At 45.2% G+C, this 18,334-nt stretch overlaps 1 protein-coding gene across 1 annotated transcript; it reads right to left on the reverse strand.

Annotated features, from left to right (window-relative positions):
- Nucleotides 1-1,231: 1,231 nt before the first annotated feature.
- LOC123102283 (uncharacterized) lies at nt 1,232-13,781 on the reverse strand. The gene is made up of 13 exons (XM_044523585.1): nt 13,265-13,781; nt 11,193-11,342; nt 10,875-11,087; nt 10,705-10,794; nt 9,775-9,891; nt 9,179-9,448; nt 8,936-9,092; nt 8,053-8,130; nt 7,246-7,346; nt 4,167-4,337; nt 2,980-3,054; nt 2,035-2,130; nt 1,232-1,809 (listed from the first exon to the last, which is right to left on the reverse strand). The coding sequence occupies exons 1-13, from the start codon at nt 13,673-13,675 to the stop codon at nt 1,471-1,473; spliced, it is 2,268 nt and encodes a 755-aa protein (XP_044379520.1). The 5' UTR covers nt 13,676-13,781; the 3' UTR covers nt 1,232-1,470.
- Nucleotides 13,782-18,334: the final 4,553 nt, after the last annotated feature.

Here is an 18,334-nt window from a genome sequence, read left to right on the forward strand (position 1 = left end):
TCTACATCCCGTAAACCGGCGGCTATTATATCGAATGACTCAATTTACGAGATCTTTATTACGAGATCTGTTAGAGATGCTCTACGCGAGTTGGTGGACACACCACGAACACTACCGCAGAGCGGGGAAGCCGGAAGGAGGACGTTGGACAGCCCAGCAAAACAGTAGTCGCCTGAGATATCACAAGAGACCGAAACGTCTCGTGCGCCTCAGTTGGGCAAAAGGAGGTTAAATGCAGGTTAACTCGACCCGCAAAGAAAAAGAAATGCAGGTTAACTCAAGGAGCTCGTGGCGACGGCCTGCTGGTACATGTGGTGGGAGCGGCGGCGCATCGTGAGAGGGGAACACGTTCAAACCCCCACGCGCTCAGCTCAAGGCATTGCATCGGCCGTCCTGAATTATGTAAGAGAGCAGCGAAGCCCAGCAGGAAAGTCCGAAGACATGGCTGGGAGCAGCCTACTGAAGGTTTTGTGAAGTTAAACGTAGATGCTTCGTTTTCTGTTGATGAAGGCTCGGATGGCACGGGCGCGGTGATTCTGGATGATCAAGGCAGATTTATCTCTGCTAGTTCCTGCGTTATCAACTACTCCCTCCGTTCTTAAATACTCCCTCTGTAAACTAATATAAGAGCGTTTAGATTACTAAAGTAGTGATCTAAACACTCTTATATTAGTTTACGGAGGGAGTACTTGTCTTTCTAGGCATTTCAACAAGTGACTACATACGGAACAAAATGAGTGAATCTACACTCTAAAATATGTCTACATACATCCGTATGTAGTAGTCATTTGAAATGTCTAGAAAGACAAATATTTAGGAACGGAGGGAGTATGTTGCGGATGCTGCAACAGCCGAGGCTCGATCATTCCAGGATGGACTCATGCTAGCAGGAAATTCGGGATGCAACAAAGGTCATAGTGGATTGTAATTACATGGAAGTTATTCAGATCATGCAGAATGAGGGTAATTCCGTTGGTCCAGCTGCTGCTATCTATGAAGTCTGAAGAATGCAGCTTTTTAACATGCATTTTTTGAGTATTTCTTTTGTTCACTGTCCCTAGGAAAAGCAATAAGGTTGCTCATTTGTTAGCTAGTGGGGCGGAGGGACCTCTGCGTGGTAAGTGGATCCGCGTATTTTCATTTTAGATGCTGTTGCAAATGATGTTAACCTAATTGAAGTTCAATAAGATGCCTTGAAGGCTTTCCCTAAAAAAACAACTGTTCTTGTGCATTTCAGAGAAAAAAAATGTTCTCATGGGACTAGTAGTCATTTCTCTTCGTTTAATTTCACTTAGCTCGCTTTACATCGCCAGTGCACCAGACGGTTTATTACCGGCCGATATTGACAAGAGAGGCCTCACAATCAAGCAGTACATAAATACAACAATAAATATACGTGACGCGCATCCTATACAGCAACACTATGCACACTTTACTGTACAACACACCACGCCTTTCCTCGGGCCGTCGTCAATCCGACCCGCCCCCGCCGCAGCACAGCTCCGTGCAGCACTCGAAGCAGCCGAGGAAGGAGAGGGCGGCGCACATCTGCACCAGCACGATGGCGCACCGGTCGTTCATCTTGCTGCAGCAGTTGATGAAGCACATGCAGCAGCAGCAGCTGTCCGCCACGCGGCCGCAGCAGCCGCCGACCGCCTTCCCGAACATCTCGAATTTATCCGGCGCCCTCATGTCCCCGAACCCCGAGGTTAGGTTCTCCGTCGTCGCCGGCACGTTGCCGAAGCCGAGTGTCAGGCCCTGCAGCGGCGTCGCTGAAGGCTCCTCTGGTTTCTTTGGTTTCCGTTTTCCCTGCACAAGTGCAGCAGCAAGCTTGATCATACATTCTCTGAACTTTCTTTGAAGACACTAGAATGTCTGAAGAATTACGTTAATAGGCAATGCAGTATACTGAGTTCTAAGCGAGACCTGCTCCGTTTGTTTTCTAGATCGAATTTAATCTTTGATTGTTCTGAGTTGGCAATATCAACCGAGACATAATAAAGAAGGATGAATCTGTTGGGACAATATGATTACCTGTTGTGCTGGATCTATTTTTTCCATGATGGTTTGAAGTAGGACCGTCCGTGTGTACTCCGAAGGAATGCCATTTTGCATGCTCATTTTTGCCACCTGTTTATTCAAATAATGTGAGCACTGGAGCAGATTTTAGAACATTCGCAAAAAAAATTTAAAAAAATTAGAAACAATGTTATTCATTAAGGTGAATATTCCAACTTTAAGCTTCCGGGCACATCACAAAAGATAATCTCAAGCAAGGATATATTAAACTTTGATTGCAGTAAAAAGAACGAAATGACTTCCGCAGAGAAAAGAAAGCTTGATGTCCTAGAATATGCAAGAGTATGCCGCGCCTTACATAGAGCTGCTTTGAATTCATCTTGCTTTCCTACATGCACCCAGTTCACCCACTTCTCAATTCAAAATACCTTCCTGAAGTAGACTAGCTTTTAACCCCAAACCCACCCCGGCCTGCTCAAATTTAGGCAGAAAACTCCCAATCTCAGTAAATTCTCTTCGATTTCTCGTCTTCCTTGCCGACCTCTGGCGAGATTCTGGCGACAATTTTTAGGGGAAGGATATAGATGCACTTAGGACTTGTAGTGCTCAACTAGCACTAGGGCTCTGCTTCGACTCTGACACAACTGACTCACATATCCCTATTTCTTTAATCCGGCTACACTGCTGTAGTAACCAAACTGGACTCTAATTGTGCTAATAACGCCACAACAATACAAGTACACGATAACCATGTCTTGTGTTTAGTCATCGTCTCATATTTTGCTATAATTTATTCTCTAATCTTGACATCGAGTTCAGTGGAGTGGAGTGCCCTTAAAGTAACCACTTGAACATCGTCATATCAAGTTAATACCTAACACTAACAGGCAGGGCTTAATTTAAGAATTTGAAGCCCGGAATCAGATGTGATGAGAGGTATTAGCCCAGAATATACGTTACCATTTGCTCCAGTTGCTTGTTTTCAGAAAGCCATGCTTTTGCTGTTAGAAGGTCCATCTGTTGCTTTGCCAACACCTGAAATTTGAAAATAAAATGGACTATAAAATTTTGAGTAATCTTTCACATAATATTTCCCAGTTACTACCCTCAACAACAATTCCACAAGCTTACTATTCGACGCACACTTAGAGCACATGTTGAGCTCAACGGCTCTGTAATCTGTTACGACAACAATGGTTCTAAATTCTTATATGCAACTAACATTTTCAAGTCAGACCAGTCGAGCCAAGGCACCACCCAACTGGCTAAGTGACTAGTCAACCACCAGCCAATGCTACAAGGATTACGAGTCGACGAGTCGAGCCGTGTCTCCAGGATACCAACTCATAGACTAGTCGCAGACTCGCAGTACTGGATAGTCGTAACTAGTCACAGCTAGTCGAGGTATTCAGTTGGCAGGCAGGTGCTGACTTAGACTAGTCGACCGACTGTTATTGCCTAATAGTCAGGGAGTTCAGGCCAGCAGGAGGTTTCAAGTCACATAGTGTTGCCTAGTCGGACATATATTTTGGGGCTTCTAACTACAACTCGACTACTAGTCGGAGGCTCGGAGCTAGCTGGTAAACCAGCCGACAAGTCACTTTGACTTCATCTGCTAGCCGAGTCGGTTTGGCAAAACTGGCTAGGTGAATAGTAAGGGACCAGTCATCAGTTTAAAAACAATGCTATTTGTCGCCCTCTCCTTGTGTCTGGTCACTGCGAGGATAAACAATGGTCTTGGTGCACAAAGTGAAGGGTGACATATTTTATTTAATTCATTGCCATGCCATTCACTCCATGGACAGTAAATCCTTTCAAAAAATCCATGGTCAGTAAATACTTCCAGAGATGGTCCAGACAAATTTTACCATTTTGGTAAGCTGAAGTGATATCTGGTTATTATAACTGCCGGTTGGGGTCAACAGATGCTTTAGATTGCATATGCAAGTAACTACCGGGGTTTCTTGTTCGCAAAAAAGAACTACTGAAGTTCCTCAGCTACCTTGTATTTTGATGACTGGCGAAAGTTGAATTGTTACAATATCCCAAAAAAAACACATCATCCACAACCAAAATTAGGTCTATGAAGACATAAGTAACTGCAGAGTGCCTTTGAATAGAATTAGAATAAAGTGTGAAAAACTTACTTTGTCAAGAGGTATGTCCTTTATATGTTGGACCTTCAATTCAATTGATATCTTACTCATGTCAGACAAATAGCCCTCAGCATAAAGAGTTTCCGGCAGTTCACCTCGGAATCTTCCCGAAACAAATAATGGATATTTTGCTGAAATGTCAGGAATATATTCACAATCCACCTGAATGGGGAAAAGATTCAATTAAGAGACATGGATAATCCAGCTATGCTTATATGAAGAAAGAAAGTTAGATGGTCTTAAGTATCAAATACCAACTATCCACACCTTTATATCAGAAGAAAACGAGCAAATGCAGGAGGGCATTTATTTCATAAAATTAAAGATGCAGCATGCTGTTGAGTGCTCCCAAAATGAGCAGTCAACTGAATACCCCAAAACACAGAACCACTTTATGCCCCCTCACTCTCCCTATCTCCCTCCACTCAGCATTTACACACAATGTTATGACCGGCATATTAGGGGGCTTAGCCCAGTGGGCTGTGGCCCAAGTTATCTCATCGTTATTAGGGGCTTAGCCCAATTATCTTATCGTTATTAGGGTTGTTTGCTTAGGAGTCAAGTAAACCTCTCTATATAAGGAGGAGATGTATCAATCTAATCAAGCAAGAAGCAATCAGTATTTGCTCGGCTTCCCTTAGGGAGCCGGGAGACCTAACCCTAGCCGCCTCTTGCGCCACCGCTGCCTCTTCTCCATCACGCAAGGACGGCGCCCAGCCGCCGGCCGCCGCGCCCTCGACCTCGTCTTCCTCCATCTTTCCCCTACAATCTCCGCCCTAGAACCGGCAGAACCCTAGCTCCTAACACCTTGGTATCAGGTAGCTCAGTTCCGATCATGTCTTCGCCGCCGCCCATCCCGTCGCTTCCGCTGCCGACCGTCACCACCACGCCGCTAGCCTTCTCCACCGCGCCGCTGCCCTCCCCGTCCACGCCGCTGGTCGCATCCTCCGGCGCCGCCACCACCCAGATGACGGCGCCCTCCACGGCACCACCGGCCGCCGTCTACTCCCCGGCAGAGATCACTGGGGTCCTCAACGATCTCGTCACCGCCGTCCAGGGGATACGGCTATACGTAGTCGGCCCCTACGGGCCGCCGGCCGCCGCGACCGAGCCAGCCGCCCTGCCATGGTATTCGGCACCCGCGGCGCCGACTGGGCCTCTACACCACCACTCCGCCGCGCCCCAATGGCCGCAGTGGCCGGCGCCAGCCCTCGTCGCGTCACCCACGCCACCCGGGTCCTCGCCGCCACCGCCCTGGCAGCTGCCGCACCCCGGGGCCACCGCGACGCTGGTCGGGCCGCCGCAGCCCTCGCTGCAGCTACAGCCAGCCCCCGCCACCGCCCCGATCTGGCCACAATGGCCGGCCACAGCCATCGCCGCGCCCGCCGTTTCCAGGCAGCAGCAGCTGCCGCTGCCGGCGCCTCCGCCGCCCAGCACCGGGCTGACTACAACCGTGCCGGCGGGCATGCCGATTCAGCAAGTGCGGTTCCCGCCCTCGCCGTCCCATCTTCCGGCCTGGTTGGCCGGGACGTCACCGCCGCCAGTCTACACCATGGCCGCGGACCAGCCGGCGCCCTCCCTGCCGTACGACGGGCCCTCCGGCTCCGCGGGTTTCCACGCTGGCTTCGACGGGCCACCGCTTTCCTGTGGACCACCTGTGCACACCGGACCAACGCCATCCTCTTCGCTGCTCCGTACCGCCGAGCCGTACACTCACGGCGGTCATGCTCAGACACCGCTGCGCTTCGCCAAGCTCGCCTTCGCCACCTACGACGGCGCCGAGGACCCCCTCAACTGGCTCAACCAGTGCGAGCAGTTCTTCCGGGGGCAATGGACGCTCGCGTTGGACCGCACCTGGCTCGCTTCTTATCACCTCCGCGGCGCCGCACAGACGTGGTACTACGCCCTCGAGCAGGACGAGGGCGGCATGCCCCCATGGGAGCGTTTTCGTGAGTTCTGCCTCCTTCGATTCGGACTACCGATACGTGGGAGCCGGCTGGCGGAGTTGGGCCGCCCTCCCTTCACCTCGACGGTGCAGGACTACACCGACCGCTTTCAGGCCCTGGCGTGCCACGCGCCCGACGTGACGGCTCACCAGCGGGCCGAACTCTTCGTCGGCGGTCTACCAGATCATATCCGCGTCGACGTCGAGCTGCAAGGACCCCAAGACCTCCAGATGGCCATGTACTACGCCCGCGCGTTCGAGCGCCGCGCGGTGGCCATCCAGCAGGCATCACCATCCCGGGCCGCTGGGCCGCCACCCTGGTCGGATGTTCCCGCGCAGGGTTGGCCTGCTCAAGCTTCCACGACACCCCTTGCCGCGACCGCGGCTCACCTCGACCGAGCTACTCGAGCATCGCCGCCAAGGGTTGTGCTTCAACTGCGACGAGACCTACATGCCCGGCCACGTCTGCCCCCGACTCTTCTACCTGGAGGCTACAGACTACATTGAGGAGGACGTCGTCGCTGCCGGGCTCGGCGACCTGGCCGCCCCAGCTGTTGCGGAGGTGTTTGACGCTGGTTGACCACCTCGAGGAGTTCAGCAAGCACTTCCCCGCCTTACAGCTCGAGGACGAGCTGTTTGTGCAGGCGGGGAGAAGTGTTATGACCGGCATATTAGGGGCTTAGCCCAGTGGGCTGTGGCCCAAGTTATCTATCGTTATTAGGGGCTTAGCCCAATTATCTTATCGTTATTAGGGTCGTTTGCTTAGGAGTCAAGTAAACCTCTCTATATAAGGAGAGGAGATGTATCAATCTAATCAAGCAAGAAGCAATCAGTATTTGCTCGGCTTCCCTTAGGGAGCCGGGAGACCTAACCCTAGCCGCCTCTTGCGCCGCCGCCGCCTCTTCTCCACCACGCAAGGACGGCGCCCAGCCACCAGCTGCCGCGCCCTCGACCTCGTCTTCCTCCATCTTTCCCCTACAATCTCCACCCTAGAACCGGCAGAACCCTAGCTCCTAACACACAACTTACTACAAAGTGTTTAATAATAAATGACTGTCACATGTTGCTTTTTCGTGACATGGCTAAAAGGTGACAGCCTGACAGGTTTGCTGAGATAGAACTCACTTCAAATTCTTGGGTATGCTTTGTGACATCAATTGAAATGTCTGCCACGATTGTGGATGAAGCTTTCTGGAACCATTGAAGTATTCGACCCTCAATTGATTCTGGTGTCAAAAATCAGAATGAAGAACTTCAGTTTTGCAAAGTATATCATTGGACTTTGGAAAAAATCCTGCAAATTCTAGTACAGCCAAGACACTTATAAACAATTAAGTTTACTGCACTTCAGAGATGCTGGATGAAATAGAAAAAAACAAATAAATCAAAACTTGTGTCTTATAATAAGCCATAGAACTAATCTGCCATCTTACTAAATCATATGATTCCATAATGCAACATGCTGTTGAGTGCAAAACTGAACAGGAACAAAATGATTCCATACACCTTTAAATCATCTCATCAAATTCTAGTCTCTACTCAGCATGAATTCTAATAAGTTTGTACAATCAATATGCACGTCAAGTTTTTTGGTTTGACTAGAAACAATGGTGAAGGCCCTAATGAAAATGATCTTATTAACAAAGTAAGAATGTGTACAAGGAGAGGAATCACAATGTACACAGTTTTTTTTTTTTTTTGCGAGAATCACAGTGTACACAGATTATAAACCAAAAACCTAAGTTGGGAACAACAACAGAACCTGTAGTCCCAAACAAGTTGGGGTAGGCTAGAGCTGAAATCCATAAGATTGTCCTAGCCGGAACTTACCAAAGTTGGATCATTAGAGCATAATGCAGAGTTTTGAGTTTCAGTAGTGCGTAGAACAAAACACTGCCTGGTTCGAGGATTAAGGCGGCAATTTGTTCATACCTGTATCAAACGCAGCATCGTAATGCCCCTTGCCAATTGATGCCAACATCCGCAAGAAATAGTGGTTACAGTACGAACCTAATATTGTTTCAAAGGGTAAGTACAAATAATAAAAAACTATTCCGGGTAAAAAAAATTGGCAATCATACAAGTAAAATAAAATATTGATGTCTCCAATATCATCCCTCTTTACTGAAGAAATTTAAATAATCCAAAAGGATTTACACATAAGAATGGATACGTGAGAGAATGAAGTTAGATGTATTTTCAACATGGGAATGAATAACTTTCAATGGTGCAACCCCTGACGTTCGTCGCCTCCTACATGTCATTCAAGAATAGTGCCGGGCCTGGTCCCGTGCGGGTGCCCTGGGATTGCTCAATCTGATCCCAGGATAGTACTTGGGTGTGTGTTGTTTTGGGTGTCCGGACTCATTTGAGTACCTTGCTGTAGCTTTTTTGGGTGTTAATGAAATGATACGCAAAGTTTTTTGCATGTTCATGGAAAAAAAAGTGTGTCCTACTTGTTTTGTCCTAAGTCAAACTTGCTTAAGATTGACCAAGTTTATATTAAAAAATCAACATCTACAAAACAAAACCAATACCAATATATGTTCATAGTATATTTATTTGGTATTATAGATACCAATATTTATTCTTATAAACTTTGTCAAACATAAAATGTTTGACTTGGGACAAAACAAATAGGACTTACATTTTGGGATGGAGAGATATTTTATAATTGGTAAAGTTGTATGTGTTGTATGGAGGGATAACACCTTAGACATGATACACGACCACAAAATCAAACAGTTATTTCCTTCCAGTATATCTTAGAGCAATATGTTAAGTCGTAAATAAGAAAAATCATATTTGCTATTACCTAGTCCAAAAGTGGAAATCCGAGGGGAAATAGATCCTTTGTTTGTGAGCTGAGTTTTCACAGTGTGACAGATATTCCGTTCATCCTCAACTGAACCATCGGTCACAAGAAAGATTTGTGGAAGTGCGCCATGAGAGTCTGACAGCAACGCCAATGCCTTACAGCACAAGAGGTAATGTGAGCACTGAAAGTGGCATCAATCATATATAAATGTGAACTGGTATAGTCTTCCAAATATTGTACCTCGGTCAAAGGATGCATGATGTCAGTGCCACCCTGGGCGACGAAATTTGAGTTCATCCAGTTTATTGCATTCTCTGTTGTTTTGCCATTTACTTTCTCCAAACAGGATGAGAATGAATGAAGTTCATCATTAAATGTTACTATGTTGAAGTAATCTCCTTCCTCAAGCTCGGAGACAGCAGTTGAGATGGCATTCTTAACATTCTCAATAGGCTTTCCTTGCATGCTTCCACTTGTATCAACAATAAACACAACTGCCTTTCTGAAGATCTATCACATAACTTGAATGAGATAAATATCCATTCACAGAAATATTTTACGAAGCACAAAAGCAGATAAAAAATAATGTGTCATGTTGAATTAGATTGGTAAATTTTCCACACAGAAAGTAGGGCTAAAGAAATGTCAACATGAAAAACAGAATGAACACGACTCACGAAAAAACTTAGTTAAGTACCTTAAATACTTTCAGTGAGTTACAAACTTCTAAGTAAAAAAAATTCAGTAAAGTTATCTTCAAGCATCAAGTGATTTCCACACTGACATAGTTTAGTTACTAGTGTCAAGATAACAAGACAATAAGTAAAAGGAACTACCTTCCTGTTCTGGTTATTTCCAGGTAAGAGAAAAATGCTGAAAATGTCTCTGTCATCATAGTCACGTAATGTTGAGCGCTGCACAAGCACTCCACCGGACACATCACCTGAGTAAACCTACAGACATGAACGATGCATTAGGTAATGACACTGATCTCAATGGTAACCATGCAGTAAACGCTGTAGTCACCATGTTAACAAAAGTTATTAATTAAATAAAGTGTTTATTGAAAGAGGTTTGTCCTTCAACCCTAAAATCTGAATCTGTATGATTTGGGACCTCAAACAAATCAGTAAAGGGAGAGGGCCCACACTCATTGGCAGGAGTCTCATCGGACCGCACTCAGAGAAGATAGCACCGTGCAGTCTCGTCTACTGATGTGGCAGTGATGTGGCCCACTCCCTGTATTTGTTTGGTACAATGTTTTCATTCGTTGCATTCTTGTAGCATGCTAATGACTAAACTACTAATATTAAGGTATTATTATGTCGTGTACTATGGTTAGGAAGAATGGAAGAGGCTCTCGCCCCTGGATGCACGATAGAAGAACTGTTCTTCTAGATCTTGCTTGCTTTACTCCTCATAGGGGGTTCTCTTTACATAGAGGTCTAACAATCCAAAAGTAACAAATCACAGATATTATCTCCAATTGGTTTGAGTCCCAAGCTAAAAAATATATTCCTAATTTAATTGATAAACTTTGTAACTCAGAGATCAAGGGGATCATCTCCCTAACTCGCTGCTGGATGGGCCATGTACTGTATGTGCATAACATATTCATAAATTCATATTTGAACACATAGCACACATATTGCTTTCAATATTCACATATGAAAGGCCGTGGAACATAATCAGCACAAAATTATTTTAGAAGTACCGAAGAGAAGGTAAAGTTAACCAATTAAATAGATTACTGGAGAATAACTTACACTATATGAAAAGGTGAAATCTTTGATAGACCAATTCTCAACCACAGCTTCATGCAAGAAAAACAATTTCTCACCCTGCCTGGTTTTTTCCTGAAAATGCACAAGAACATCTCATGATAACCATGACATCGGACAGATTACCAAATGGTGCTTACAAAAAAGTTGATTACCTTCAAGGGATGGCTGGTCCCCCGCAATAAAACCTCTTTACTCACACCACTATTCACAGTTAACTGAATTTTCTCCTTTTTTGTGAAAAGTTTAGGTAAAGGGTTCACATAATGTGGAAACCGAAACGGAATATCAACAGAAAACTGTCCATTATCATACAACAACTTCTGTGACCATCTAATTGTGGCAAAGATGTCTTCTCCTCCTACAACCTTGGCGGAATGAAAGAAAATAGTTAGCACAGGCAGATATGGCTGCTGAAAGCTTGAATCTTGACAAGCTAGCAGTTGGGAAACTGATGACTACAAAACAAGTACCTGTGGTATTGTCAATTGAAAAAACTGGCTCTTCAGAATACCACCACTCTCAGTTTTAACAATCTTCACAGGACTGTTACCATCTACATCAATTACATGAGTATTGTACGATTTTTTTCCAACAGTAACCTCAGCGCCTAGAATTGAACCCTGTTAGCCAAACTGTTATTCTTAGACTGAGATCACCAGTAAATCAAAAAAATAACTGCATTCCGGATATATACACATATGCATTAAGAAATGTTGCAACATAAAACAGAATAGCAAGTGTATGTTTGCTTTTTAAAATGCATACACTGATGACTGACATTACTTGCACTGTTTGCATTCGATGTTGACTAGAGAAGTAGTAGAGGTTCTCTTTCGTGGTGATGTAGTTATCTGGCTATTCCAACTAATATTACACTGTAGTCGTGATGTAGTTAGTATGGTGTTAATAAACATAGGTCGTAGTAGCAATGACCAACACACAAGTGACGCAGTTACCGAGGTGTTCTAGTAAACAATAACCATTATAGATGTGTGTTCTTACCAATTTATTCAATTCAAATTAGCAAACAAATTCAAGCATTGCATTTGCCCATCATGGTAGGGTTACCACAAATGCTACAATGACTACTCATGATTTGATGACTACTCGCAATGCTCAACATGACTTGTTGAACTGCTATTCTTTTCTCACTGTTTATGCACATATTTCCAGGTGATTTCCACCCTTGTATTCATGGCCGCATGGACAACATCTCAATATGTATTCAGTACTATGTGACTTCATAAAGAACATAGTTTTTTGTGAATATTTCTTTAGGAGAGCCTCTGCTGTAACCTGGAACAGATTAGGAATATCAAACATGTAGCATGACTGCTTCCTAATATCTTGTCGCCACGCTCTTATCTAAGCCGCCATATTTTTTATGTTCATATGCAGCAGAAACGGAGCATGTTTGAAGTTCCATGGTTGTTTGAGATACAAATGATGCGCCAGTAACGGGCATACCTAAACCAAATTACAATCCAGAATACCAGTCTGATCAACGTGTATTCAGTAAAATAGCTAAATTATCAGATAGACCAAGGAAAAATAAGGCAAAAATGAGAGCCGATATGGGATGCGGGCTGAAACAGAAAGGTTGGGGCACTTCATGTTGTCAAGTGGGACAGATGTTAGTGGGCAGGTGTCCAAAACAGAGGAGACGCAGGAGAATACAGTCATGCATTAAGCCTGTTGCGCATGCTGTCACGCCCTATTTGTGCCTAAGTTCAATAAATCAAATAACAGAAACCTGAAAAATAGATAGAAATCAAGCTTCCATGAACTGCTCTCGGCCTCTCACTTCTGAGCTTAGACTAAAGTATTTGCTAACTTACACCCAAATGCAACCAAAACAATGGAACCCTAACAGCATTTCGTAAACATGAACATACAAAACAAAGACCATAGACCATACAAATGCACTATTTAATATGTCATTCAACTTGCATTTCTCCAAAATAGCTGAAAGGAATGTTCTGTATGGGCCACCGGAAGATATTTGACTAGGACGAACGGAAATGACAAGTTAAAAAACAATGCACTTCCTAAAAATAGTATTGACTGTGCAAACTAAAGCATTAGTAGACAAGTGTACAAACTACAAACAGAATATTTCTTTCTTGATGAAGCTTATTTCCATGATTGGTAAGCAAGGAATGGGTCTCGCTTGCTTCGTAAACAACGATGGAGCCCACAGCCAGCAGAGAGCTAGCTACGTCCAAGAGCAAAGGAGCTCCAAACGGAACCGTCTATAACGGCACCCCCAATGTTCCAGCAACAGCAAGCATGACTATAATGAATAATGACACGCATTTGCAAGTGGCTGGCTCCATGTGCGGTCCAGCGCAAATGATTTACGCGCAAAGCCAAATTCATGGGCCCCGACCACCTAAAGCAAAACCAAATTAACTGAGAATAACCGCAAACTTTATCGGCATAATCATTCCAGCGCCTGACGGCAACAAAATCAAGCGCAACGGCAAATTCCAATCGACGGCGAAATGGCAAAGGGGAGGGGGGAGGGTTCGAATCGGGTCACCTCCTCGCCCATGGGCACGACGAGGCGGCAGTCGCAGTCGCGGCTGCGGGTGAGGCAGTGCAGCCACCAGCGCGCGACGAGGGTGACCTGGGCGGTGGCGCACCCGGCGGCGCAGTCCACCCGCAGCTCGACCTCGCGCATCTGGAGCGGGATGAGCGCGGGTGGGCTGAGGCGGCCGTAGACGTGCGGCTGGTAGCTGGGCACGTCGGGGCTGTCGACGGCGGCGGGGTCCGTGACGACCGCGTAGGCCATGGGGGCCACGGGCAGCAGCGACGCCGCCGCCGCGGCGTCCGGCGCGCCGTAGCGGTCCATCCCGGCGTGCGGGCGCGGCGGGGCCGCGCCGCCCGGGAGGACGAGCCGCTTGGAGAGCCTGAGGCCGTCCTCCACCGCGCGCTCGAAGTCCTCCTCCATGGCTGCTGCAGCGCCGAAGCGGGGGAGAGGTGGAGGCGGTGGAAATTAATGGCTGGGAGTTCGTGGACAAGTGGGCGGAAGTGGGAGGGGGCTCGGTTTTTGGTGTGGTTTAGTGGGGAAATCATGAGCTGTTCGGGTGGAAGACGAGCCAGATAGCGGGGTAGCTCAGCTGCTGTGAACCGCGGAGGTGAGATTACCGGGGGTGCCATGTGGAGGCAACCGTTTGTCTCTCTCAACTTGTGATGTGGTTTGCAGAGACTGGACGGTTATTTGTCTTGTTTTTTCCGTCTGTCTTCGTGGTTTCTGATGCCTGGTAGTAGTGGAGTATAAATTCGATTATCTTTACCTTTAACCTTTTTTGTGGGGGAATTAACCTTTAATCTTTGATATGTTTTTTTAACCTTTAATCTTTGATATGTTATATGACAAATGATTGACTCATTGTTGTGGTAGAAAAGCATGTCTCGTTTGTACCGAAAATTGCTTTTCGAACTCGGCCTCCATGGTGGCTGGTTTTTGAAAAAAACAAAGTTCAATAAAATTCATGTTTTTATATTTCAAAAAAAAACTAAAATAAAATACGGACATACGTGGAGGCATAACACACACATGTGTAAATTTTCAGAACGAAATACGTTGAAATGAGTGATGTGCAAAAAGGACAAATTTCCGGCTTTTCAACTACCAAAAGTCCATGAATTTGTTCTTTTTGCGTATATCGCATCTCGAAGTATTTTATTATGAAATTTTACACACATACACATCACATCCTTATATATTTGTACAATTTTTTCAGATTTTTTTAAAACTGAAAAGTATGAATTTTGAGTTTTTCAAAAAAATCAGCCTCCATGAAGGCCGAGCTCCAAAATATCGTTCTATGTTTGTAGTATATAAATAAACTTGATTTGTGTGATATAGAGTTTCTTTTCCATAAATATTTGTCGAACTATGTTTGTGTGGGACTTAATTTCGAACATCTTGTCATGAGATACACAGTGATGACATAAAGTTTTGATTTGGACACTCGTGCTGAAAGAAATTTAAATTTTCATTATGGATTTTGCATGCTATTGACGTCATCTGTTTTTGGCTCTATGCTATTTTCCTTATTTTGACATGTGAAGATGGGAATCACACTTGCATCTCTACCCATACATATCTAATACTAAAAATATAAAAATACTTCCTCATTTTCATCATTCGTCAGCCGTGGGTTTGCACGTTGACTAGGGAGCACGGGTGCACATATAAACCCAACAACATAGCACACATATGCTCACCAAGACCATGCATGTAACGTCTTCGATGCGGCTATATCTCCCACATGTCGAAGCACGATTTAAAGGCATAACCGCATTGAAAGCAATGTCGCAAGTGAGGTAATCTTCACACAACACATATAATACATAAGGGAAAAAGATACATAGTTGGCTTACAATCGCTACTTCACACAATTACATGAATAAAACATTACATCAATCAGATACAATCAAGGTCCGACTACGGAACCAAAATAAAAGAAGACTACCCCAAATGCTACACAGATCCCCGATCGACCCCAACTGAGCTCCACTACTGATCAACTAGAACGAAATAACACAAAGGACAAGATCTTCATCGAGCTCCTCCTTAAGCTTGGTTGTGTCATCTGCACAGTCTCATCGGCACCTGCAAGCTGGTTTTGGAAGTATCTGTGAGCCACAGGGACTCAGCAATCTCACACCCTCGCGATCAAGACTATTTAAGCTTATGGGTAAGGTAAAGGTATGAGGTGGAGCTGCAACAAGCGACTAGCATATATGGTGGCTAACATACGCAAATGAGAGCGAGAAGAGAAGGCAAAGCACGATCGAGAAACTATGATCAAGAAGTGATCCTAGAACAACCTACGCCAAGCATAACTCCAACACCGTATTCACTTTTCGGACTCCGCCGGAAAGAGACCACCACGGTTACACACGCGGTTGATGTATTTTAGTTAAGTTCAACTTCAGGTTTTCTACAACCGTACATTAACAAATTCCCATCTGCCCATAACCGCGGGCACGGCTTTCAAAAGTTCAAAACCCTGCAGGGGTGTCCCAACTTAGCCAATCACAAGCTCTCACGGTCAACGAAGGATATTCCTTCTAGCGGGAAGACCCGATCAGACTCGGAATCCCGGTTACAAGACATCCTCGACAATGGTAAAACAAGTCCAGCAACACCGCCCAAATGTGCCGACAAATCCCGATAGGAGCTGCACATATCTCGTTCTCAGGGCACACTCAGATGAGACTAGCTACGAGTAAAACCAACCCTCAAGTTTCCCCGAGGTGGCCCCGCAGGCAGCTCAATTCGGACCAACACTCAGAGGAGCACTGATCCGGGGGGGTTAAAATAAAGATGACCATAGAGAGAGTGACTCCCAAGGGAAAAGTAGGTGGTGGTGAGGCAAATGGTAAAACCAAGGTTGGGCATTGCTGGAGGAGTTTTATTCAAGGCGAACTGTCAAGGGGTTCCCATTATAACCCAACCGCGTAAGGAACGCAAAATCCGGGAACATAACACCGACATGACGGAAACTAGGGCGGTAAGAGTGGAACAAAACACCAGGCATAAGGCCGAGCCTTCCACCCTTTACCAAGTATATAGATGCATTAATTAAATAAGAGATATTGTGATATCCCAACCAGTAAACATGTTCCAACAAGGAACATCATCTCCATGTTCCAACAAGGAACAAACTTCAATCTTCACCTGCGACTAACAACGCTATAAGAGGGGCTGAGCAAAGCGGTAACATAGCCAAACAACGGTTTTGCTAGGACAAGGTGGGTTAGAGGCTTGGTTCAACAATATGGGAGGCATGATAAGCAAGTGGTAGGTATCACAGCATAGGCATAGCAAAAGAGCGAGCAACTAGCAAGCAAAGATAGAAGTGATTTCGAGGGTATGGTCATCTTGCATGAAATCCCGCAAGGAAGAAGAACGAGTCCATGAAAAAGACAAACGGATGTAGTCGAACGGGTCCTCACAAACGCGACGTTATCGGAACCAACCCGAAGAAGCAACACCGGAAAGAAGCACACAACATAGTAAACAACCAACACACGAACATGGTATGATATGCGGGATGCGGTATGTGATGCATATGCATGATTTGACAAAGAATAATTGAACCTGGCCCCAACTTGGAAATCCAAGAGTGCCACTGGAAAGGTGAGGTGATTTCGGTCGAGATCGATATAAAGATCACCGGAATCGGATGCACGGTTTGGAAATGGCAAGCAAAACAAATATGGCACCGGTCTGCGATATTCAGCAAATGACCAACTAAATGCATCAAGATAAATATGCTACAGCACTCAAACATGGCAACAAAATACATGGCAGGGATCCACTCATGATGCTTGACAAAAGATGAACACTGAGCTACGGCTAATTCATCCATTAACAAGTTCAAACAAGCATGGCAAAAGTGAAAATGATAACAGGTTTCAGACTTAGTGAAATTAACACAAGTCTGGGATTTATCATCAGGAAGCACACTTTAGAGCATGAAAACTACATGCTACAGGAACTTAACATGGCAAAGCAAGGCATGGCATGAAGCTACTCAAAGCACTTAACAAAAGTCCCTTAGTGACCTTGAGCCAAAGGGATCAGAAAATACAATTACAAGCATGTGAACATGGCAAAAACATAAACAGATCTCAGACTTAGTGAAAAACTGGAGCATGCAAATTAGTTAACGAGTAGGCATGTTTACGAGCTCGATGCACTCACTAAAGAGCATGGCATGACAAACTAAGCATACACCCATCAAGAATACATGGCATAAAAGCTAGACATGGCAAGAACAACATCATAGCATGCACGGATCAATAGCAACATCTTCGGCAAAATCGCTAACAAGTCAACAATCTGTCAGGATTCACGATATAACAAAAGTAGAGCTCGATTGACTCAAGCTAGGGTGCTCCGTAAATACAAACAAAGACATGGATGGATAGAGCACCACAATGTTAACAAAACATCCTTGCTGATCATCCTCAAAAGAGGCACAGATCACTAGGAAACAACATGAACATATGGCATAACAACAAAATCAGGACAAGGCCTTAGTGAAATTCTAAGTCCCTGAAATCAGCATTACCAATTACGCTACTTTGCAAGCTTGTGCTAGTCACCATAAATATCACAAAAATACATAGCAAGCACTCCTATAAAGATGGCATGGCATATAACAAAACACATGTAGAGCTCAGAATCATATCATGCACACATTAATCATGGCAAAAATGACAAAATGCCATTTGCTGAAATAGATCTGACAAATTCACCACATAGCCCTCTTCCAACAGTATTTCGGGCATCAAGATGAGCTCAAATGAAAATGATGCAATGAGATGAAATGATGTACTCGTCGAGACGAACATTTTGATATGCTACACACCCGAAACGAAGCTACGGATGCAGAGTTATGGCAGGTCAAAGTATGCAAAATAATTAGGATTAGGGACGAGAAAGTCAACCGAGGGGGTATTTTCAGATCTGAGATCCGAATCGGGCGGCACGCAGAATGAGGAACGCCGGGGAGCTCGTGGACGGAACAGTGGCGCCGGAGAAGAGGGGCCAGCGAGGGGGAGGTGCGCCGGCGACGAGGAGGCCGGA

The sequence above is a fragment of the Triticum aestivum genome, chromosome 5A, assembly GCF_018294505.1.
Source record: "Triticum aestivum cultivar Chinese Spring chromosome 5A, IWGSC CS RefSeq v2.1, whole genome shotgun sequence".
Classification (NCBI taxonomy): domain Eukaryota; kingdom Viridiplantae; phylum Streptophyta; class Magnoliopsida; order Poales; family Poaceae; genus Triticum; species Triticum aestivum.

Coding starts and splice junctions, on each gene's coding strand:
- LOC123102283 (XM_044523585.1), bottom strand. CDS start 13,675: ATGGAGGAGGACTTCGAGCGCGCGGTGGAGGACGGCCTCAGGCTCTCC. Junction 11,088..11,192: donor TTCAATTGACAATACCACAG/GTACTTGTTTTG, acceptor CATTCCGCCAAG/GTTGTAGGAGGAGAAGACAT. Junction 4,338..7,245: donor AGCATACCCAAGAATTTGAA/GTGAGTTCTATC, acceptor TTCCCCATTCAG/GTGGATTGTGAATATATTCC.